The sequence below is a fragment of the Panthera uncia genome, chromosome B4, assembly GCF_023721935.1.
Source record: "Panthera uncia isolate 11264 chromosome B4, Puncia_PCG_1.0, whole genome shotgun sequence".
Classification (NCBI taxonomy): Eukaryota; Metazoa; Chordata; class Mammalia; order Carnivora; family Felidae; genus Panthera; species Panthera uncia.
The window spans coordinates 133,066,897-133,091,173 of record NC_064809.1 but is presented as its reverse complement, the minus strand read 5'-3'; the positions used below and the strand labels follow the sequence as shown (position 1 = coordinate 133,091,173).

Below are 24,277 nucleotides of genomic sequence, written 5' to 3'. Positions count from 1 at the left end.
CATCGGGACCTCCTCAGTTGGCTCCCGAGACCTGTTGGTGCGACCCTGATCGTCCCCAGTAGGTCTCTTCCTTTCCGACATGGCAAAATGCTCCTGGCTCTTCGGGGACAGCTCTTGCCCTCAACCTGGAATCAGCCATTTCTCTAAGGATCGGGATAATTGGCGGACACCTCGGGTTCTCTGGAAAGGAGAGGCAAGAGAGGAGGAGAAGGGAGAAATACTATTAAGTGAGGCCAGCTAGACCCATTCTCCGCAGCCTCCTCTTTCCTTCTCAGAGGTGAGCCCTGTGTATTGCCACTCTGGCTTCTAGAGTAAAAAGCAAGGTTTGGCCCTAGGAGTGAGTATTCCCATGGCGCAGAAAACAGCTGTTTTTCTGCCTGTACATGGTGACAATTTTTAGGAATTGCTCTGCTGAATAACTAAAAGCCATATAGTCATTTCTTTGTATTTCGTTTTCAAAATTACACAAGTCATAATTTAATAGCCATAATGAAACCGAGGAGCAGAAAGTCACAATACACCTTCTGTAACAAATTTACCGTGTTCATGTTTCCACATTCCCTTCACCTGTATCCACATACGTATATCATTTTTACGTGTTTGCAATGAAAGTACCTCTACAGTTTTACATTGTGCTTTTTCAGTGGGAATGCCAGTCGTAGACACTCATCCCGTTGGGTTCATAGTCTCCCAACTTATCATTTGAATGGATGCCTATTGAGTCCCTTTCTCTGCCAGATATCGTGGGAGGTGCTAGGAATATGGAAATAAATACCAAGTAGTCGCACAGCCACGGGGTTCAGCAGAGGAATGGCAGCTATGAAGACCACCGTGGACGCTCAGAGTACTTGTCAGGATGCTAAGGGCAGCCAGGTTTGCACTGTTGTGACAACCTGTTCTGACCAGGGATCCAGGGATTTCTGAGTCGTGCCCCCTGTCACATTCACCCTGAATTCCCAGTAGAACCGGGCACAAGGGAACAACAGCAAGCGAATACCCAAGTACGATATTTTGAATATCGTTTTAACGTTTCTTCATTTTCGAGAGACAGAGAGCGCGAGCGGGGGAGGGGCAGAGAGAGAGGGAGACGCAGAATCCCAAGCAGGCTCCAGGCTCCGAGCCGTCGGCACAGAGCCCGACGCGGGGCTCGAACCCACGGATGGTGAGATCCTGATCTGATCCCAAGTCTGACGCTCAACTGACTGAGCTACGCAGGCGCCCCCTAGTACTGATATTTTGAATTATAAGTTAGGTTTGTCTTCTGGTGCACCTATCTGCCAGTAAAGGTTTGTCCTGTCTTCCTGATCAACTGTTCCCTTTATAATTATGTAGGTATCTTTCTATCCCTCTGGCTTTCATGGTCTATCTTATCTGGTACTAAAATATCCATAACAGTTTTCTTTGGATTAGTATTTGTCCAGTATATCTTGTCTCACTCTTGTTGTCACTCTTTGTGTTTTAGGTGTGTTTCTTGTAAAAGAGCATATCTGGATCTTAAAAATTCCAAAATGAACCCCTTGGCCTCTTTAGTGGTCAAGTGTAGTCTGTTTCCATTTATTGTGACGGGCATGGTTGGATTTTTTCCCTCTCCCACTGTATTGTTTACTGTCTCTGATTTCTCGGCCCTGTGTTTTTCTCTCTCTCTCCTCCATCGTGTTTGTCTCCGTCCAAGTTTTCCTTCTCACACTTGTTTTCCCCTCTGCTGTCTTGAGAATTAAATATTTTATTTCTACCCTTACAGAGGAGGTGACCCTTAAATTTGTAGCATGTGTTCTCAACTTATAAAGCCCAAAGTTCACAGTATTTCTACCGTCCTGAATATAACGAGCAGCTTCAACTTACATGTTACCAACGGCTAGTGTTTTTGTGCAGCCTTGTTCTGACAACACCCAAATTAGACATTATTATTGTATTTTTTTATACCATCCATGTTTGTTTAGGCTTTCCCATGTTTGCCAGTCTGTGTGCTCATCCCTGCTTCTTAAATCTCACCCCTCCTTCAGAATTCAATTTCCTGAAGTATATCCTGTAGTAGTCCTTTAAGTGAGGTGCTGTGAGTGGTGGGTTCAGTCTTGTTTTCAAAAATGTCTATTTTCTACTTACTCTTTAATGAAGATTTTGCAGGGAATACAATCCTTGTCTGAGAGCTATTTTCTTGTAGCACTTCAGAGACATTCTTCCCGGTCCTCTGGCCTCTAGTGTTGTTGTTGAGAGTCTGTTGTCTAATTACCAGTACTTTCTAAGTGATCTGTTTTTTCCTTTTTCTGGTTGCCTTCAAGATTTTCTATTTTTGTTGCTTTACGGTTTCCCCATGATGTTGTCTTGCTAGCGATGTCTGTTTATTTAACCTTCCCAGCCACATGCTGTCTCATGGTGAGGATGAGTATTTTTCATGAATTCTAGAACATTCGCGGCTGTTGTTCTTTGAGGATTGCCTCTGCCCCTTTCTCACCGGTCTTTTCTTCTGGAAGTCTCATTAAATATTTGTTGAACCTCCTCCTTCTATTTTTTCCTCGTCTCCTAGACTCTTCGGCACTTCTCATGTCTTTATCTGTCTGGGCGCCATTCTGACTCTTCTCCTAGAATCTATTTTGGTTCACTAACTCTCTGCCATGCCAGATCTCCTCCCGGTCTTGCACAGTCCAGGTCTCCTATGCCCAAATGAGCACTAGACCCCAGCCTCTCAGTGCCAGCATGAGATCCCAGGGCTTCCTGTAGCACAGCCTGCTCTGTCCGGGTCTGATGCGCTCCCTGGGCTCTCGTGGCCACAACTCACATTCCCACCGCACCAGAGTCTGTTCCCTCCACACCTCTAGCACCTGTGCATCTCCCCTTCTTGTTTTCAACTTCCGCTGTGTGTTTTAAAATCATCTTGTTGATGTATTTATTCCAGTAGTCATTGAAATTTTTGATGTGTCTGTTGATACATTTCTGTGATGAGACCAGGAGGCTTGGGGAGAGATCCACTGTGTTGCCAGAAATCTTACCTTAATGTGTTCATGCTGGCTGGGAAGTTAGAAAAGTCTCCAGAGAGTCAACAGAACTGAATGGGAGCTTTGAGAGGTTAAGAGGAGTTTCCCACACGGGTGGCCGGAGAAAGACATTCCATCCAGAGGAATCAAACAGCACGTCACAGGGACTGGTTTGATGGGGTCACGATCCCTTGTTAGGGCTCTTTAATTTTATATACCAACATGTTTTTAACCATTTCACTGCATTTGAGTCTTTAGTCTCTTTTTAGTTTTGCATATGTTTGTTCATTTGCTCAGCCAGCCCACAGATCGTTCTGGAGCCTGTACTGTGTAACCCGGCACTGTGCTCACTAGGGGCCCAATGGAGAGGAGGATATGACCCCTGCCCTCAAAGAATGTTACTTGCTGGCAGGTGAGACAGCATGCAGAGACATACCAGTAGTGAAAGGAAGGGCGCAGGGTGACAGGGCTGTGCTGAGAGTGATGGGGAGACCCTTGGACCCTCTGGGAGGGCTCTGGAAAGGCCTCTCTGCAAAGGTGAAGTTTCAACAAAGACCTGAGACGTCAGGAGGAGAGCCCTGGGAAGGGCTAACCCATGGACGATGTTCTGGGGCCTGGCAGGAGTTGGCAAGAGGGAGCGAGAGGTGAGGTAGAGGGAAGGCAGGGGCCTGGGAGGGGACTGGGGTCGTGATCATTGCTGAGGGGGTCGAGGACAGGCTTTGAGTCAGATTCAAGGCTAGAGTGTGAATACTTTGGTGCATTTTTATAAGGATTGCCAAATTGCTCTCTGAAACGATAGTCATGATTTATATTGTCAACATCGTGTGGATTTTCTAGTTTCCTACTCTTCCCAGCATTGAATATTAACATTGTTTTAAAATATTGATAGCTTAAGAGGTATAAAATGGTGCCTCATTATCGTTTTAATTTATATTTCTTGGAGCGATATCGAGCTTGGACATTTCCACGAGCCTGTGTGCTGATTGTATCTCCCCTGACGTGAATTCTCCTCATGTCCTGATTGGTTAATGCCCCCACTGATGGTTTTTTCAGTCAATTTTATCACCTTTTTGTTTAACAATTTTTTATAATTAATTAATTATTAAGAGAGAACCCTTTTCTGTCATAAGCAGAATATTTTCTGGTGGATATTTTTCCCAGCTTGCCGCTTCCCTTTCATTTATGTGATACCTCATTGTTTAGAAGTTTACATTTTAATATAATCAAATACATTAATCTTCTTTGGGGATGTCTTCTGTTGCTTAATCTATAAATTCATCATTCTTACTCAGCCTTGAGAAAAACGCTTTCTACTCTGCTTGCTTTTTTTTTTTTATTCTTTGAAAACAAAATACTTTAATCCATCTTGACATAAGGTGGGTATCCAAATTAAATTTTTTTTCCCAAATAGATAATCTATTTTACCACCACCACTTGTGAAATAATTCTTTCCCCATTGTTTCTAATGTCTGCTTTGTCAGGCATTCGATTCTCTCCACAATTTGGCTTAATGTGTCCTTCTAGTGTGTTCTATCAGTCTAGCTTTCTCTTGTATGTGGACGTTTCTATACAGTGCTCTGTCTACATGGACCCATCCAACTGCCCTTTTATTTTCTGTTTTACCTTTAGAAAGGACATTGGGTTCCCTGCACTGTCACAGTTATTTCTTGAATTTCATCATTATGTCACCTCCTAGAAAGAGAGAATCTGCAGGATTCTACCATGAAAGCATTGGCCCTCACAAAACCGGCTTTAGAGGTGGGACTGGGGACCTGCAGTGAGTGACATTGTTTACTTACCACGACGAGTCCATGATTGTGTTGGGCCAATTCTGTATGGCTTTCGTATCTGAAAAACGAGTGAAAAGTTTACCAAAAAATCGGTACACAAGTGTTCACAGCAGCTCTATTCCTCATTGCCCCAAACTGGAACCAGCCCACATGTCCCTGAGCAGGTGATGGGGTAGGCAGTCCGGTTCATCTATACGCTGGCGTATTTCTCAGCAATAGGAGGGAGTGGATGAATCTCAGAGGCATTCGAAGGGAAGTGGTCTCGAAGGTTGCTACTCTAGGATCCTGTCTAGGTGACATTGTGGAAAAGGCGGGACGAGAGGATCGGAGAAGGGGTCAGTGGTTTCCAGGACTCAAGGCGGGGGAGGCCTGACTCCAGAAGGGCAGCGCGAGGGAGGTTTTGGGGTGGTGGGGCCTTCCTGCATCCTGGGTGTGGCGGTGGTTGTGTGAATCCGTACATGTTAAAACTCCTAAAAGTATATACACCAAAGGAAAAAGTCCATTTCAGTGCATTTTAATTGGCTAAATAAAATTTTAAAATATGTCCTTTTAAACAAAAAAGGCAAACAACACAGTAAAGAATAAGGCAGGAAGTAAAATAAGATCTAAACCCTCATACTAAAATAGTTTGAAAAATTATTCTTACTATCCAATTCAAGAATGGATAGTATAGGGGGAAAAAGTCATCTTTTTGAGTTTGTTGTTTTTTAAAAAAATACTCAAGATCTAGGGCCTAAATTAAAACCTCTAACATCTTGGTAGTAAGACATAAAATCTTGATCCAAATAATATTTTAGAGATTTTAAAAAGCTGTTTTCCTTATACATATATATACATATATACATATATATGTGTGTATATATACATATATACATATATATGTGTGTATATATACATATATACATATATATGTATATATATGTGTGTGTGTGTATATATATATATATATATTTTTTTTTTAACATAATGGTAGGCTTTAATTGAACAGCTCACTTGACCTTTATTGCTAACATGCTGTGTTTTCAATGTCACCTAGGCTTTTATATAAGACACAGCTGGTAAAAGGTGTTTAAATATGAAGAGTGAGGTTTGAGGGAGAGCCGAGAGGGTGGAATAAACACGCTGACTTGCTATAACTTTCCTATTCACCAGATGCTTCCTCCATCCAACACGCGAGCAGGTTCTCGCTCAGAAACATCTCCTGGTGAGAATTTTCCCATTCACTCTGGTAACATTACTGGCCTGACGGAAGCCATAGAAGCAGACACAATAAGCCATTTAGCCCAAATCACATTAAATGTAGAAGCAACACCCAGTATCGCTTCTCGGCCTTTTGGCTAAGGTCAAGTGAAACAATACCCAGTGGTATATTTTCAGTTATCGCCCCAGCCTCTTTAACCCACACGTCTAGGATCTCTTCCGCCTGTGGGCCATTCTGGAAAAGGCAAAACAATAGGAACAGAAGAGAGATCAGTGGTTGCCAGGACTGGAGGAGAGGAGGGTGTGACTCCAGGGGGCAACACAAGGGAGGTTTTAGGGCAAGGGAGCTGAGAAGGGTGGGTGGGGATGGTCAGAGGAAGAATATCCAGTGCCAACTACCATTCTGAGCCTCAGCAGACTTTCAGGGATAAAAAAGCAAAACAAAACAAAACACACCTTGTCCTCTGTAGGGATGAAAACCTTGTATCTCCAAAGTAGGAGCTACTCAAAGTCCCGCTTCCTACCTGAAATCTAAAATGTTAGCTACTGTTAGTGTTAGTTAGTCCCTCACATAAGGAAGTGAGGGAAATGGGAAGACACGAACAACATATAAAAGAGTCTCTAAACTCACATTACTGTAACTGGTCATGAGATCTGAGTTGATAATTATAGTGTCCTCCTTCCATCATCCATTCTCTGTCCCCCCTACTTTCCCTGCCAACATCTTTGCTGGACAGCGCTGCTCACCTGCTGGGGTCCCCAACCTTCATTTCACAGGATCTCAGTCCTTGGTGGCCATCTCTTTATTGGGCTGCCTCAGCTGGCTTACTGCAGGGAATGTGGTCTATAGAAAAAGCACCCTAACCCCTAGGGATTTTCTCTCAGCTGACTCTGTAGTTGAATCACCAGCAAGGTACCAACCGTTGTATCAAGTCTGTTCTGGCGATGGGTTATGTGACAAGACAAGTGTATTCTGTGGATCTGAGGTTACTGCCATCCCGTCACCACCATCGAATGAGTCCCTTAGTTACTCTGACGCATGGGACATCGCGGCGATGGATAAAACATTCTGGAGGTCCGTGGATGATGGTAATGGAAAAAGCGTTTCAGGCAGGGAAGGCAAATTTGTATCTAGGAGATGTATGGAGACAAATCGCTGCTCCCTCCACGATGGAGGGGCCCAATGTAATCTTTGCCAGGTGACTGGAAAGCCCACCTGGAGAAAGGGACCATAGGAGGGTTCAGCGCTGGCCTCTGCTGTTGTTGGCAGGCTGAGTACTTAGCTGGGCAGTGGCCAACTCAGCTTTATGATGAGAAGTCCATATTTTCAGACCAAGGCACAGCCCCTATTCCTGTCTCCACGAGCACATCTGTATGGAAGTCCATGAACAAGCACCTGTCGCCTGGGCAAAGCGACTGTCACCTGCAGGAACAGGTCAACTTTCCTCCTAAGAATCCATGTGGGTGCCGCCCAGTGGGGCACTTACGTGGGCCATAAATACCTTTACAAGCTGTGCTGCTCTTCTTTGATGAGTCAACAATTTATACTACAGCCTGGGCCTTCTGCGATCGCTCTTTCTTACTCGACGCCCCGCTCAGAACTGCTGGCTTGCCCAAGAACAGCAGAACAGATCAGAATAGCAGGACAAAATTGTCTCCGAAATCCAGAGACACCCTTCAAGCATATGAGTCTTTTTTGTGTGATGGGTGGTAAGAGACTTATCAACTGGTCTCTCACTTTATTTGTTTTTATTTTTTAATTTTTTAAATATGAAATGTATTGTCAAATTGGTTTCCATACAACACCCAGTGCTCATCCCAACAGGTGCCCTCCTCAATACCCATCACCCACCCCCCCCCCCATCAACCCTCAGTTTGTTCTCAGTTTTTAAGAGTCTCTTATGCTTTGGCTCTCTCCCACTCTAACCTCTTTTTTTTTTCTTCCCCTACCCCGTGGTCTTCTAAGTTTCTCAGGATCCACATAAGAGTGAAAACATATGGTATCTGTCTTTCTCTGCCTGACTTATTGCACTTAGCATAACACTCTCCAGTTCCATCCACGTTGCTACAAAAGGCCATGTTTCATTCTTTCTCATTGCCATGTAGTATTCCCTTGGGTATATAAGCCACAATTTCTTTATCCATTCATCAGTTGATGGACATCTAGGCTCTTTACATAATTTGGCTATTGTTGAGAGTGCTGCTATAAATGGTCTTTCACTTTAGAGGGACTATTCCAACATGCCTCAGACATCTGGATCCCTAAAAATGTTACCAGAATGGCAGACCCTTAAAGTTTCTTGGGGTTTATCTTCTCCCCCTTTCTGAGGCCTCTGGGATATTTGTTATTTCCTTCTTAGTAGGTGCAGTTAATAAGATATCATCATGCAGTGGGCCAGTGTGGTGTCTATTGCACATCAGAACAATACAGAGACTTGGTAAATATCTATAGGACCCTCTGGGCAAGCCCTGCTCAGAGTTCCTTCACATTATATTATGGCAGGAAGCAGGTGAGTTGACGTAGTCCTGAGATAGGGTTGAAGGTATAGTGATCTCCCTGCCATGTAAAGGAAAACTGTTGAAAAGGGAATTGAAAAATTAGCATTTGATATGTCCATAGCTCCATACCAGCTGCCAGGGGCTGTGTTGATTTGCGTGTGTGATTGGCATCATCACTTGATTAAATTTGCAATCATCCATAATCATTTTCAAATATCCAAGTAGTTCTTGCATTGGGACACAGTGATTTGGATGGCATATGGTAGAAATCAACCCCTTGCCCTGTCTTTTACTCTTTGATGCACCCCGGGGAAGTTGTAGACTTTTTAAACTCTCTGCTGAAGAGTTGGATCTTCTACTTGGTCCTTCCTGCCATCACAGCCCCTTATTTCATGGATCAAAGAACAGATGTGAGGATTTGCAGTGACCAAGAATATTTATTTCTGTTATCTATTCTGAGTCTAGAGAAGTAACCACAGGGGGGTCTGTCACCTTACTGGACCCACTAGGACATGGACTTGGGCTTCCTCTATCCTCCATAGCCTCCAGTCTGACCCAGCAGACCATGCTGGCACTTTGGTTCTCCATGGATTATCATTAGTTCAGAGCCACTATGTAATAACCCTGAGTGGTCTAGGTATTTTCTTTCCCTTAATGCGTAGTCATTGTGGTAATTGGCTGAAGGATCTTCCGGGCACGATTTGAAGGAAGATTCTCTGGACCTTCTGGGCAAGGTTTAAAGGAAAATTCTCAGTATATGTGTATGGCTGTATTGCAGGGTTGCTCCTCAAAGGTATCCAGATGGCCCCTTAGTTAAGGGGCTCTGTATCCGTGAATTGGTTTTGGTCCATGACCTGGGGAAGAGGTCATGAATTCCCACTTTCATGACTCAATTCAGGCTTCTGCCCATCAGACCTGGAATTTTCTGTGCATTCTGTATATATCAGGCAGCACCCTAGTCTTTCCCAAGGACCTTGTGTTCAGTAAGCTAGTGCCAGAAATCCTTGTGCCCTGAAACACCCGAATGATGCCATGACTTCCTGTGGTAAGCACTCCCCAGGTGTAGCTCCAGAAGAAAGTTTCCCAGCTCCCAACGATAGGACATCTCCTAGCTGTGAGTGTGTTTCACTTAACGTCATGAATATCCGTGAGGGGAATATGTGGGATTTCCTACACTTGCCTTGTTTGCAGAATGATGCCGCCCTAGGTGGTCATAGTGGCACTGTGCATGGGCCACCTCTGTGCTCCACTGCCAGTCAGGCCTGTCCATCTCAGGCCCCCATTCCCCTCTCCTAGACCTGTGGTTCTGATTTTCGGTATGATGGCACACTGGAATGGGGCGATAGGCTGTGCAGTGTGGAATGTGTTGCGAGTGATGTGTTACTGACTACTAACTAATAAAGTTAAAATATGCAAGTGACTTTGTTTTCTGGCAAAGTACAGCGGTTGTCCCTGAGCTAACACCGCCTTCAGTTACTTGCATGGCCTTGTCTTTGAAGAGGGAAAGGGGCAGGTTACAGCTAATGTTAGCACGTGCCCGTACCTTGGCAGGGTGTGTGCGCGTGCACAACTCACACCGAGTTGGTGAGATGAACCGATTGTTCTGTGGGAACAGAGGGGAGAGTGAGTACTTCTGGCTGGTGAGCCGGGAGGTGGGTGGGGGCATTTGTCCAGGACACTGGCAGCAGCAGTGTGGATTGGGACTTGGCAAGGCCCTGGCTATGATCTCCTTTCGTCCACAAGACAGTTCGAGCCTGTATCTCACGTACTTTGCTTGGTCCATCAGCTTCCCTCCCTCCTCCAGAGTTTCTTTGGCTTTCTGGTGGAGTTTGATTACCTTGGCTGGTGTACTGTGTGGTCCCTTTCTCTTCAGTGACCTCTAAATCTTGACCCTGTGGTTGTCGTCCTCTCTGTGGCCTCTGGTGGGGTGCCCATAATCTCCCTTCAGAGGATCCTTAACAATGCAGTGTTGGTGGGCTTGGGAAAGAGGATACGAAAGTCACCGAAAGGGCTTTTTCATACCAACACGTATTGTTGCATCAGAAATAAACAAACCAATGGTAAATCGCGATGCATGCGGGCAAGCCTACCCCAGATGAGGCATCAGGGAAGACTTCTGGGGGAGATGGCATTTAAGACGGGTCCTTTATGAAAGCATCGGGCACAAAGAAAGGAAGTCTGCCGTGTCACACACATTCAGAGCATGCCAGTCACATTGTACTTGCTGTGGGACGAAGAGCATCCCAGGCCGACAGAGGCCGGCATGGAATGGGAACTTAATATATTTGAAGACGGGGGGAAGGAGAACAGATTAGGGGACAGAAATGAAGAGTTTAATACTAGGGGCGCCTGGGTGGCTCAGTCAATTGAGTCAATTGCTCGTAACCCAGCAATAACAATTAGAAACCTTGGGATCTACAACAACACAGATGCATCTTAAAAACATGGTAAATGAAGGAAGTAGTCGAGCACAAAAGAGTACACGCTGTATGATTATTCCATTTACGGGAACTCCTAGAAAAGCCAAAACCGGAGTGACCGTGACAGAGAGCGATCATTGGTTGCCGGAGCTGAGGTCAGGGGAGGGGTTGGTTCCAAAGGCCGAGAGTAGAATTTTAGGGTCGTGGAGGTATTCCTTAATACTGGCTGCGGCAGTGGTTAGATAATATATACCACTGCCAAAACTCATGAAACTATACACTTAGGAATGAATTTTATTTTATGCAACTTATACTGGGGTAAAAGCAAACATTTTTAAAACACAGAAGATCGTCAAAGGACACGAATGAATCATTCACAGAGAAAGTACATAAAACTTTTAAACATGAAAAACGTGTGAGTGCAACAGCAAAGGACACGCAAATCAAAACAGCAACGAGGCACTGTGCCTTCGCCTATCAGATTGGCAAGGATCTGGAAGTGGCGGTGGGAAATGTGGCAAAAAGCCTCTCATGGACCTCCCTCATAAGAATAAATTAACACCGGGGCTCCTGGGTGGCTCAGTCGGTTGAGGGTCCGGCTTCGGCCCGGGTCATGATCTCACAGTTTGTGGGTTCGAGCCCCACGTCGGGCTTTGTGCCGACAGCTCGGAGCCTGGAGCCTGCTTCGGATTCTGTGTCTCCCTCTCTCTCTGCCCCTCTCCCGCCCATGCTCTGTCTCTCTCTCTCCTTCAAAAATAAATTTTAAAAATTTTTTAAAAAAAGAATAAACACCTTTATGAAGTACATTTGAGCAATATGTAGTGAAAACCTTTGACACGTCCACACTTTTGACTCAAGAGTTGACAAAACGCGTGGCAGCCATTAAAAGTTAATTTCGAAGGTTTTTTAATGACATAAAAAATGCTCCTGATAAATACTGTGAGAAAACAGACCGTAACTGATACCTCATATGATCTCAATGATGTTAAGCATGCATGGAGTGTGCGTGCCTGTGCACACAAAGAAATTCTGGAAGGAAATATACTAAAATATCAGTAGCGGTTATCTCTGGCTGTTATAATTATGAGTAATTTATTTTTTTCTTCATGGTTTCCCCTGTTTTCCAGTTTGAGACTGTACACGTTTTATAATCAACATGAATAAACACATGAATGAAACAATTTTCAATAAATCAGCACACATTTTGCCAGAAATCACATGAGCAACCATTATCCAAAGTCACAAAGATATAGCCAAGTTTTTTCACTCTTAAAAATGTCCCGGGGCACCTGAGTGGCTCAGTCGGTGAAGCGTCTGACTTTGGCTCAGGTCATGATCTCACGGCTCGTGAGTTTGAGCCTCGCGTTGGGCCCTGTGCTGACAGCTCGGAGCCTGGAGCCTGCTTCCAATTCTGTGTCTCCCTCTCTCTCTGCCCCTCCCCTGCTCGCTCTCTCTCTCTCTCTCTCTCTCTCAAAAATAAACATTTTTTAAAAATGTCCCAGTGGCTCTTTTTTTTTTTTTTTTTTTGCCTTAGGCAGCTCTCCCTCTGGATTTATTTTTTAATGTTTTTATTTATTTTAAGAGAGAGAGAGAGAGAGAGAGAGCAGGGAAGGGGCAGAGAGAGAGGGAGAGAGAGAATCCCAAGCAGGCTGCATGCTGTCAGTGCAGAGCCCAACTCAGGGCTCCATCTCACAAACTGTGAGATCGTGACCTGAACCAAAATCAAAAGTCAGATGCTTGACCGACTCAGTGTTTGTTTACCACAATTTGTGAATCCTGTCAACAGTTAAGAGACGTTTGGGTTGTTTTCAGTTTGGGGTCATTATGCAAGATACTTCTGTGAACATTTACATACAATTCTTTGTGTGGATACATGTTTTCATTTCTCTTGGGTAAATACCTCGTAGTAAAATTGCTGGGTTGTATGAGTGTATGTTTAAATTTATAAGACACTGTCAAACCCTTTTCCAAAGTAACTCCCATTTTGTAATTCCGTCAGTGACACGTAAGAACTCCAGCTGCTCGACATCCTCATCAATGCTTAGTATTGCCAGTCTGACTTTTACCCATTCTGGTGGTGTGTAAAGGTATTTCATTCTGATTGAAAATTTTTTCTTAATGTTTATTTTTGAGACAGAGAGAGACAGAGCATGGGTGGGGGAGGGCCAGAGAGAGAGGGAGACACAGAATCTGAAGCAGGCTCCAGGCTCTAAGCTGTCAGCACAGAGCCTGACAAGGGGCTCGAACTCGTGAACCACGAGATCATGACCTACGCCGAAGTCAGACGCTTAACCAACTGAGCCACCCAGGCACTCCTCATTCTGCTTTTAATTTGCATTTCCCTGATGACTAATGATGTTGAGACTATTTTCATGTGATTATTAGCCATTCATATATATTCTTTTAAAAAGTATATGTACAAATCTTTTGCATGCTTTACTGGTTTGTTTATTTCCCTATTGATTTGCAAGTGTTCTTTGTATATTCTGGATATGGGTTTTTTTGTTAGCTACCTATTTTCACATATTTTCTCAGTGTGGCTTGCTTGTCTCTTTGTATTTTGAAGTACAAAAGTTTTTAATTTTGATAAAGCCTGTTTTATCTATTTAAAAATTTGTTATGGGTAGTTTTTAGGGGAGATCCATTTCTGGATGGTTTTTGAGTATGGTGTGAGGTAAGGTTGGAGGTTCATTTTGTTTCTATCCAGGTATCCAGTTGTTCCAGGAGTCTTTGTTGAAAAGGCTACTATTTCTCTGATGAATTACTTTGCACCTTTGTTGGAAATCAGTTGACTATATAAGTATAAGTAGGTTTCTGGACTCTAGGCTCTTCCATTAATCTATAGGATTATTCTCACATCAATACCACACTGTCTTGATTACTGTAGCTAAATAGTTTAGTCTTGAAATTAGATTGTGCAAGTCCTCTAGACTTGTTCTTCTCTTTCACAATTGTATGACTATTCTAGGGTCTTTGTGTTTTAGAATCAGTTTGTCAATATATCAAAGGAAAAAAACCTGCTAGGATTTTAATTGCAAATACTAGCAATTGGGGAGAATTGCCACTTTAACTATATTCGGTTTTCTACTTCATGGACATGGTATAGCTTTCCACTTGTTTAGGTGTTTAATTTTCCTAGGCAATATTTTGTTGCTTATAATTCTCAAATCTTACACATGCTATGTTTATTTCTAAGTATTTTTTATTCAATCGTAAATGAATTTTTAAAATTTCATTTTCCAACTATTCATGGCCAGTAATTAGAAATACAGTGATTTTTTGTATATTTACTTAGAATACTGTGACCTTACTAAATTCACTGGCTAATTAGTTCAAATATTTTTATTGTAGATTTTCTAGTGTTTCTGAATATAATCATGTTGCCTACAAATAAAAGCAAGCTTACATCTTCCTTTGCAGTCTGTATGCCTTTTGTTTCTTTTTCTTGCTTTATTTTACTAAGTAGGACATTAAGTGCAATGCTGAGCTGAAATGGCAAAATTGGACATCTTTCTCTTGTTCTGACCTGATCTTAGGTAGAAAGCATTCCATCTTGTAACATAGTGTGATGTTAGCCATGGGTGTCCTCTAGATGCCCTTTATTAGGTTAAGAGAGTTCCTTTCTATTCCTATTTTGATGAATTCTTTTTTTATCATATGTGTTGAATTTTGCAAAATTCAAATTTTGCAATTCAATTTTCTGCATCTGTTCTGATATTATGTAATTTCCCTCCATTATTCTATTAACATAGTGAATTATATTGATCAACTTTTAGTTAAGCCAATTTACATCCTGGGATTAAATCCCACTTGGTCATAATATATAGTATCCTTTTTATATATTTAATTTTATTTGCTAAAATTTTGTTAAAAATTTTTTTGCATCTTTTTTCATGAGTGACATTTGTCTAAAGTTGCCCTTGCTTGTAAAATATTTCTCTTAGTTTGGGATCAGGTTAACATGGGAAAATCTGTTGAGAAATGTTTCCTCCCTCTCTACTTTCTGGCCAACATTATTTATTTTCCTTAAATGTTTGATATAATTCACCTGAGAAGCCATGTAGGCCTGAATTTTTCTTTTTAGGACTGTTTTCAGATAAAAAAATTTTTAAATAGAGAATTATTATTCACATTTTCTATTTATTCTTGCGTCATTTTTGGTAATTTGTGTTTTCAACACATTCCATTTCATCTTAATTGTCAAATGGGTTGACATAAAGGTATATATAATAGTCCCTCATTATCCTTTTTAAACATAACCTTTTACTTCGGAAGTTTTACATTTATATAACTATTGTGGAGATAGTGCAGAGAATTTTCACGTGCCCCACACTCAGCTTCCCCTGTTATTAACATCTTACATTGGTATGGTAGATTTTTCCCAATTGATGAACTAATATTGATGTATTATTGTTAACTAGTTAGCCTGTACTTTATTTACATCTCCTCAGTTTTCCCCTAATATCCTTTTTCTGTTCCAGGATATCACGTAGGATACATCCGCCATTACATTTAGTAGTCGTGTGTCCTTAGGCTCCTCTTGGTTCTGACAGTGGCTCAGACTTTCCTTGTTTTTTAACAACCTTGCCTGTTTTGGGGATTATTGGTCAGATATTTTACAGAATGTCCCTCAACTGGGATTTGGCTGGTTGGACTGAAGTAATGTGTTTTTGGAAGGAAGACCACAGGGGCAAAGTCCCATTCTCATTCCATCGTTTCTAGGGTGTAGAGTATTAATATGACTTGCACTGTTGAGGTTGCCCTTGATCATGTGGTTTAAGGTAATGTCCTTTTTGTCAACCTATCTGTGTCTTCATATTAATTGTGCCCTTTCTTGTGACAGCATACATTGGGGTCATAAAGAAGACCCAATTGAAGTGTTTGTTTAGTCCGTTAATATTTAAAGTAATTGTTGATATATTTGGATTTGGATCTCCCTTTTTTGTTTTTTGTTTTGTTTTCTCTTTTTCTTCCTTCTCCTCAGATATTTGGAACATTTTTTGGAATTCCATTTTAATTTTCTTATAGTCTTTTTAGTTATGCTTTTTTACATAATTTTTCATGGGGATTGTAGTGTACATATTTACCTGCTCATCGTTAGCCTGCATCCAGTTGACGCTGTATCACTTCACATAAAATGCAGAACCCGCGTGAGCATATAGGTCGCTGTCCTGCCCCACCGTGCCCTTTAGACCGTGGGTGTTATATGAATTATCCATATTACAAATGCCACAAAACAATGTTATTACTGTTTCGCTTTAAAGAACTAGAAATAAATTCAGAAGATAAAAAGCCAAAACAAAATAGCCTTTTGTATTTTTTCCAGATATTTACCATTTCTGACCCTTTTCTCACTCTTTTCTGAAGAGTCGAGGTCTCCATCTGCTATCATTTCCCAGCAGCCCGAAGAACTTCCTTTATCGAGGCACCAGTGTGCTAAAGATGGATTCCCTTAGCTTTCTTTTATTTAGAAATGTCTTCTTGTACCCTTCATTTTTGAAGGATATTTTCTTAGATGAAAAAGTCTTGGGTGAGTTCTTTTTCTCTCTTGGCCCTTCCGGATGTCGTTCCACTTCTTTCAGCTTCCATGATTTTGGATGAAAAGCCATCTGTTAAAATGTCCCCTGAATGTAATGAGTAATTTTTCTCTTGTTGCTTTCAGGATTTACTCTTTGAATTGGACTTCGTCATGTGCCTTGGCATGGCCTTTTTCATGGTATTCTACTTGGTGTTTGTTCAGCGTCTTAATCTGTAAATGGATCTCTTTAATCAAATCTGGGGACATTTTGGCCTGTCGTCTCCAAATATTCTTTTCTGCCCCATTATTTCTCTCCTCTCCTCCTGTGATTCCAATTGCGTGTATGTCAGACTTTTCTCCCTAGAATGTTCCATCTTCCTGGGTTTTTTAATATGTTCTATAATTGCAGATTCTGTCCTCAACTTTTTGAATATTAAATCACGAAGACTCTAACTTTTGTTATTATTTTTTCGATGAGTATTGTTTCTTTCGTTTTTGCTAGGTGGTTGTCTTGGTTGGACTCAAACTTCATATTCTGTTTCTTGGGTTGCAGCTCTGATCTTAGTTCAGATCTTTTGTGTTTAGCTAAGTATTACGAGAAGGTTCTGATCATGTGAGATTCAGAGCCAGTCAGAAATGTGGTAGGACCGAGCTTGGGGAATCCCTCTCTGGCTCTTTGTCTTCCAAGATTTCCCCCTTCTCTCTAGGGGTCTTGGCTCACCTGGGTTTGGTCTTTTAGTGTTCCAGGCCATAAAGGCTACTTTCTTTTTTGGGGGGGGGGTTACTGGTACCCTTGGCAACCCTCATGCTACAGCACCTAGCACCAGGCTGAAAGCATTGAACATCCTCTTCACAACTCGACTCCTCTCAGCACGGAGTCCCAACCGGAGTTGGGTTTTGCCGTCCCGACATCTGTTCACCCTCTAGTGCTTTTAGGTAACTGCTTTTGGTATTATGCCCAGAGCTTTTTGTGACTATCTGTAGGAGGATTAGTCCAGTAGGGTTGGACTCCTCCATTATTGGAAGAAGAAATCAGGTTTTAGTATTTTTATATTAATTTGTATAAGTGCTTTATGTTTTAAGAAAATCTGCAATTTGTTATGCATATTTATGTTACATAACTTTACAAGTCTGTTTTTTTTGGCCTTTTTTTGGGTGGGGGGCGTCCATCGTGGTTTTTGAACTCATGACCCTGAGATCAAGAACTGAGTTGAGATCTAGAGTCAGATGCTCAACTGACTGAGCCACCCAGGCGCCTCTGGTTTTTGGCTCTTAAGTTTTATTTCAATATTTCTGGCGTACGGAACTTTCTTATGCTGATGGCATTGAATAGGGAAATTTGTGATTTCCCTTCTTAAATGTTACTTAAAAACCCATTCCTATTCAAATACCAGTTGAATATATACCTAGATTTTCCTTTGCTAGTGGTCCTTGTTTTTACGTTTCACTTCTTCACTTATTTTGAATTCATTTTAGTATAGAGAATGGGGTGAATCTGATATTTTTCCCAAATATCTAATCTGATATTTTTCCCAAAGAGCAAGTAATTTCCTACACATAGCATATGAAGCTGATTGCGTTTAACAGTAGACCCAGTGTTTCCATTATAGGAAATTAATTTCTAACCTGCTGAAATCTAAGGTGGAAATATATAGTGTTAACAAACTCTATCCAGGTTGTGGGCAATGTGAGGAAGGAAGGCCAAGAATGAAAGGCAGAACTTTGTTTTGTATGTGAACAGAAAGGCATTAGACCACTGTCGCAGTCTCCTTCTTAGATGTTGTCATGTATACACAATGAAAATCAATCCATCAGTATCTCCCGTTCTCATGAAAACATCTATGGTCCTAATAGCAGAAGCATAAATAATAGCCATTTATCAAGCATCGGGTGCTATAATCATAACATGACCCAGGTGCTATGCAAGTGTTAAATGCTAATAATACTAATTCTTAGTGATAAATGCTCATAATATTAATCCTTAGTGACAGATGCTAATAATACTAATCCTTCATGATAAATGCTATAAAGGAAGGAGGCAGAGTGCTATGGGGCAGGCTGACAGGGCAAAGAGCCCTGGTTATGGACATCGGAGAAGGCTTCCCTGAGAAAGTCATGATTAAGTTGAGCTCGAAAAAGGAGTAGAATTAAGAACGGGACGTACGATGAGGAGTGTGGCATTTGTCAAAGGAAGCAGCAAATATAAGGGACCTTGGGCAAGGAAGAGCACAACCCTGAACTGAAGGGCCACACAACTCCGTGTGTGTTTGTGTGTGCACACATGCACGCTGGTACTTTCTCACGTGGCCCGCGTCTGATCCACCCGAGACCAGTTTCCTTACAGCCACTAGTTTTGGCCGTCAAAACAGGGTAGTCTGTCTTGTGGCGTTCCCCACTTTTGCATCTCGTATCTGCCGTTGAAGAATCTTAGCCCAAATTCTTTTCGTCCCCCCGTTATGGAAGCGTAGGTGATGCTTAGCGGTTGGGTCACATAGACAGTAGGGTGGCGTGTGTGATGGGACACCTGCTGGTGATCCAATACTGCAGTGGGGGCTTTCCGATCTAGTAGCTTTAATCCTTAGAGCAACCCTCCCCGAGGAGGACATTATGCTCATTTTATAGATGAGAAAAATAGAGCATCAGAATAGTGAGCAACGTGTTGGAGGCCACGCGGGTAGGGAGTGAAGGAGCCAGGACCGGCTGTCTGGTGTGTCTGCGTTCCCGTCAGGCGGCCCCCGCTGGCACCTTGCCTTTCCGAACCCCCTGGGCCCGAGTCACGGGGCCACGCTGGCTTTGGTAGTTTCCTTTTCAACAGTTTTCCAGTTACTCGTTCCCGCTGTGATTTCGCGTCTGTACTTGTTTTCAGTTGCTGCCGTGACAACGCAGCACGAGCCGAGTGGAGAAATGCAGAGTCCGTTTCTCGCCTTTGCGGCCTCCTAGAGGCGCCTGCTTCCTGGACGCACGGCCCTTCCTGCATCTCCAGTCACCTCCTTGGCCCTTCTCCTGTCCTCACGTCTTTTTCTGGCTACAGCTCGGAGAAACTCTCTGATATGGAGAGCTCCTGTGATAAGATCGGCCCACCGGATCCCTGGTTAGCCTGGGTACCCTCCCGTCTCTGCACCTGTGCCTTAATCACATCTGCACAGTCCCTTTTTGCCACCTGAGACCACACTCACAGATCCCGGGGATTAGGAAGTGGATGCGTCCCGGGCCTTTACTCTGCCTCCCGCGGTGACTGAACTCTCCAAATGGTGACTTTGAAAGAATTATCTCATGAACATGAGAATCAAATTCCTTTGTTTCTTCCTTCAACTGTATGCTACCTACCGCTAAGGGAATACAGGAACAAGGAGCTGTAGCGTCAGTTTGGTTTTCCTTGCTTTTTTAAAAGTCAATTGGTAGTACTATTTTACTAAATTATCTTGTTTGTTTGCCTTAGATTTGAAACTTCACCTAAATTCATTGCTGCACTCTTCAATATGAAACATCTGATCCATGAAACATTATAGGAAAAATATTTAAAGTAATATTTTTACTTTTTTAAATCCAGATTTGGACTTAAAACCACCGCTAGAGTCAATTGGAAACAATTTCTAACCTCATTTTATGAGTCCCAGTGGTTGGAAGTCAACAACACAGTTCCCCCGACCAAAAGAAACAGGTATGTGGGAAAAGAAAAACAAACACAGAAGAACCAAATTTCACTTACACCCATTATCATCTATGAGAATATCTGCATGACTTTTTCTTTGGGTTTTGAATGAGAAATTAGTCTTCATGGGATAATTATGAACTTGACACGGCGATTTACCATTCATCAACTGTTTCCCACACAGGCATTCTTATTTCAGATGGCCTTAAACTATAAGATGGGTATAATTATTATTCCAGTTTCTAGATGAAAACCTGAGAGCGTAAGGGTCTTAACTAGACCTGCCACTTAGTGAGCGCGGTGGAGGCAGAAATGGAGACTGAGTTTTGGACGTGCGCACATCAGCGCCGCCAGCGTCACACTGAGCTTTGCGTGTGTTCTTGGGAAATTGTGTAGAAGCATGTTGTGTTAAGCGTTACACAGAAAGGAACAATCCACATTCATTTGTCTCCTGACCACGATGCGTGGTGCAGTTATCGTGGGTCAGGGGGATTTTTTGCCCTGAGCGCCATTATTTCTGTTTTCATTCTAACGTCTATTACAACTTCAGATTTACGTATCACGTAAATTGTGATGGGGCCGAAAATGTAAAACAAGCACTTAATAATATGACATTTTAAAGTTTAGGCTTTGGCTCTAAGAACTATTTTGTTTACGTGAATGTGTATCCTGTATTGATCGCCCTATATAAATTTTAAGGGAAAAAAACAGGCTTTATAACCTTGGCAAGTTCATCGAAAGCACTATGCTCTGTTGTAAAGTAAAATATGAGAAAAATAGAGCATCAGAATAGTGAGCAACGTGTCGGAGGCCACACGGGTAGGGAGTGAAGGAGCCAGGACCGGCTGTCTGGTGCGTCTGCGTTCCCGTCAGGCGGCCCCCGCTGGCACCTTGCCTTTCCGAACCCCCTGGGCCCGAGTCGTGGGGCCACAGAGTTAATTCCCATTTCACCAGGTCCGCTCTGTGTCTCAGGGATTTATGAATATTTGATGAACTGCCCTGGTTACTGGCCTTCCAGGTATTTAGAGCTCCCTCCCCACCCCTCCACCCCCACCCCGTTCCTGGGATGCAACTCCGTGAGCCTATTTCTTAAGTGAAGTTACTTCTGGTTTTTTTTTTTTTTGCGATTTTCTTAACTGAAAGACAGGAAAGAATTAAAATGTGAGTTTCATTTACTTTAAAACAGTGATTCTCAGGGCACCTGGGTGACTCGATTGGTTAAGTGTCTGACACACCTCTTGATTGCGGCTCGGGTCACTATCTCAAGGTCACGGGATCAAGCCCCACATCACGTTCTGCGCTGACAGTGGGGAATCTGCTTGGGATGTGCTCTCTCTCTCTCTCTCTCTCTGTCTCCCTGCTTCTCTCTCTCAACATAAATAAAGTTTAAATAGTGATTCTCGACCAGGGGCAATCCCAGCCACCCAGAGACGTTTTTGGCTGTCACAGCTGGGGTGGGGGCGCTAATGATATCTAGCGGGCGGTGGCCAGGTTGGCTCTAAACATCCCACAGTGCCTAGCACGGTACCCCCTGTCCCACCCCCAACACACACCAGAGAACTACTGGGCCCCCTCGCCGGTGGTACTGTATACGGTGATGATTATTGCAGAAGTATCCTTTCATTCCTGTGCCAGCGATCTTTCGGAAAACCAGGTTGCAGTCGTCACATGAGCAACCAGACTCGGGAATTCTGCCACTTTATATATTTCTTAAAAAAAAATTTTTTTTTTAGTGTTTATCTTTGAGAGAGAGACAGAGCGCGAGCTGGGGAGGGGCAGAGAGAGAGGGAGACGCAGACTCCGAAGCAGGCTCCGGGCTCCGAGCCGTCCGCACAGAGCCCGACGTGGGGCTCGGACCCACGAAGCGCGAGATCATGACCTGAGCCGAAGTCGGACGCCCGACCGACCGAGCCACCGGGGCGCCCCTACTGTATATATTTCTTAGAAATGGTCGTAGGTGTGTGTGTGTTTCTGTGTTTTTGTACAGCTGGAGAAAGCTAAGATGGCTGTAGATGCAGCAGTAAACCCCCTGCCCCAAACGGATGTGAGAATTGTTGAGCTGATTCACTCTCATTTTTTTTTTTTTTAATTTTAGAAGGAGGGAAAGAGCACAAGTGGGGGAGAAGGGCAAAGAGAGAGGGAGAATCTTTTTTCTTATTTATTTGTTTGTTTATTTATTTATTTGTTTATTTATTTATTTATTTATTCTCAAGCTAGCTAACATACAGTGTGGTCTTGGCTTCAGGAGAAGAACCCAGTGATCCATCTGTTACACACAACACCAGTGCTCGGCCCGACAAGTGCCCTCCTTCATGCCCGTCACCCGTTGAACCTCTCTCCCTCACCCCAGCCCACCCCCATCAACCCTCAGTTCTCTGTATTTAAGAGCCTCTTGTGGTTTGCCTTCCTCTCTGTTTTTATCTTACTTTTCCTTTCCTTCTCCTATGGTCGTCTGTTGAGTTTTTCAAATGCCACGTATGAGTGAAATCATATGATATCAGTCTTTCTCTGACTGACCTGTTTCACTGAGCATGATATCCTTCAGTTCCACCCACGTTGTTGCAAATGGCAAGATTTCATTCTTTTTCACCACCGAGTAATATTCCGTTGAATATGTATACCGTGTCTTCTTTATCCATTCATCAACTGATGGACATTTGGGCTCTTTCCATAGTTTGGCTATTGTTGAAAGTGCGTCTGTAAACATTGGGGTGCCTGTGCCCCTTCAAATCGGCATTTTTGTATCCTTTGGATAAATTCCTAGTAGTGCAATGATTGGGTCACAGGGTAGTTCTATTTGGAATTTTTTGAGGAACCCCCATACTGTTTTCCAGAGTGGCTGCACCAGTTTACCTTCATACCAATGGTACGAAAGGGTTCCTCTTTCTCCACATCCTCGCCAACATCTCTTAGTTTTAGCTATTCTGACTGGCGTGAGGTGGTATCTCATTGTGGTTTTGATCTGTATTCTCCTGTTGCTGAGTGATGTTGAACATTTTTTCATGCGTCTGTTAGCCATCTAGATGTCTTCTTTGGAAAAGTGTCTCTTCATGTCTTTTGCCCATTTCTTCACTGGATTATTTGTTTTTTGGGTGTTGAGTTTGATAAGTTCTTTATAGATTTTGGATACTAACCCTGTATCTGATATGTCATTTGCAAATATCTTCTCCCATTCCATTGGCTGCCTTTTAGTTTGTTGATTGTTTCCTTTGCTGTGCAGAAGCTTTTTATCTTGATGAGGTCCCAATAGTTCATTTTTGCTTTTATTTCCCTTGCCTCTAGAGACATGTCAAATATGAAGTTGCTGTGGCCGAGGTCAAAGAGGTTGCTGCCTATTTTCTCGTGTAGGATTTTGATGGTTTGCTGTCTCACGTTTAAGTCTTTTATCCATTTTGAATTTATTTTTGTGGATGGTGTAATCAAGTGGTCCAGGTTCATTCTTCTGCATGTCGCTGTCCAGTTTTCCCAGGCCATTTGCTAAAGAGACTGTCTTTTTTCCATTGGATACTCTTTCCTGCTTTGTTGAAGATGAGTTGACCATACATTTGTGAGTCCATTTCTGGGTTCTCTATTCTGTTCCCTTGATCTATGTGTCTGCTAAGCAGCCTCCATGCTCACGCAGAGCCCCCAGCTCAGGGTTCAATCCCACGACCCCGGGATTGTGGCCTGAGCCAAAATCAAGAGTTGGTCACTTAACTGACTGAGCTACCCAGGCGCCCCTCATTCTTTTTTTAGTGGGAAACATCATCCCGTCTAACTGAACATTGAAAAGCAGAGGCCGACAGGGGTATCTGTAGATTTGTATTATGAGATTCTGCAACCCCCTTCTGATCAGAGTCCAGGGTGAAGTCGGCTTTGATTTCTGAGTGGGGTGATCATAGGCCTTCAGGAACACACGTCCAGACTGATGGACCTGCGCTCAGGGGACGGTTGCGAGAGGCAAGAAAGGGAGAGGAGAGGGCTCTGATGATGTCGGTGGCCGTGGCCATTGTCAACAGGGAGGGGGACGTTGTTAAGGTTGACATTCCCACCGTTTTAACACGGGAAGCGTGTGCCCTCACTTACCATGTGGGGAGTGTGCCTCGACGCGCTCCCCCTTATACACAGGGAGGTGACAGTCTCAGCGGTGATCGTGATCTCTTTCCTGGCCTCTTTTGAGACCAGGGGCACAGACTGGCGAGACAGCTAGCCACGGTTAGCTGGCATGGGAAATGGAGAATGATGGG

General features: G+C 43.1%; 1 protein-coding gene across 9 annotated transcripts in view; it reads left to right on the top strand.

Moving 5' to 3' along the window:
• The window catches only part of EFCAB6 (EF-hand calcium binding domain 6), a 244,502-nt gene that overhangs the window by 90,902 nt on the left and 129,323 nt on the right, over positions 1-24,277 (top strand). For 8 of the 9 annotated variants that reach the window (XM_049626480.1, XM_049626482.1, XM_049626478.1 and 5 more), the window contains one exon: positions 19,950-20,060. The exons of the other annotated variant lie outside the window; for it this stretch is intronic. In XM_049626480.1, the coding sequence (XP_049482437.1) occupies positions 19,950-20,060 (111 nt within the window). The remainder of the gene's footprint in view (positions 1-19,949; positions 20,061-24,277) is intronic. 9 annotated transcript variants of the gene reach the window in all.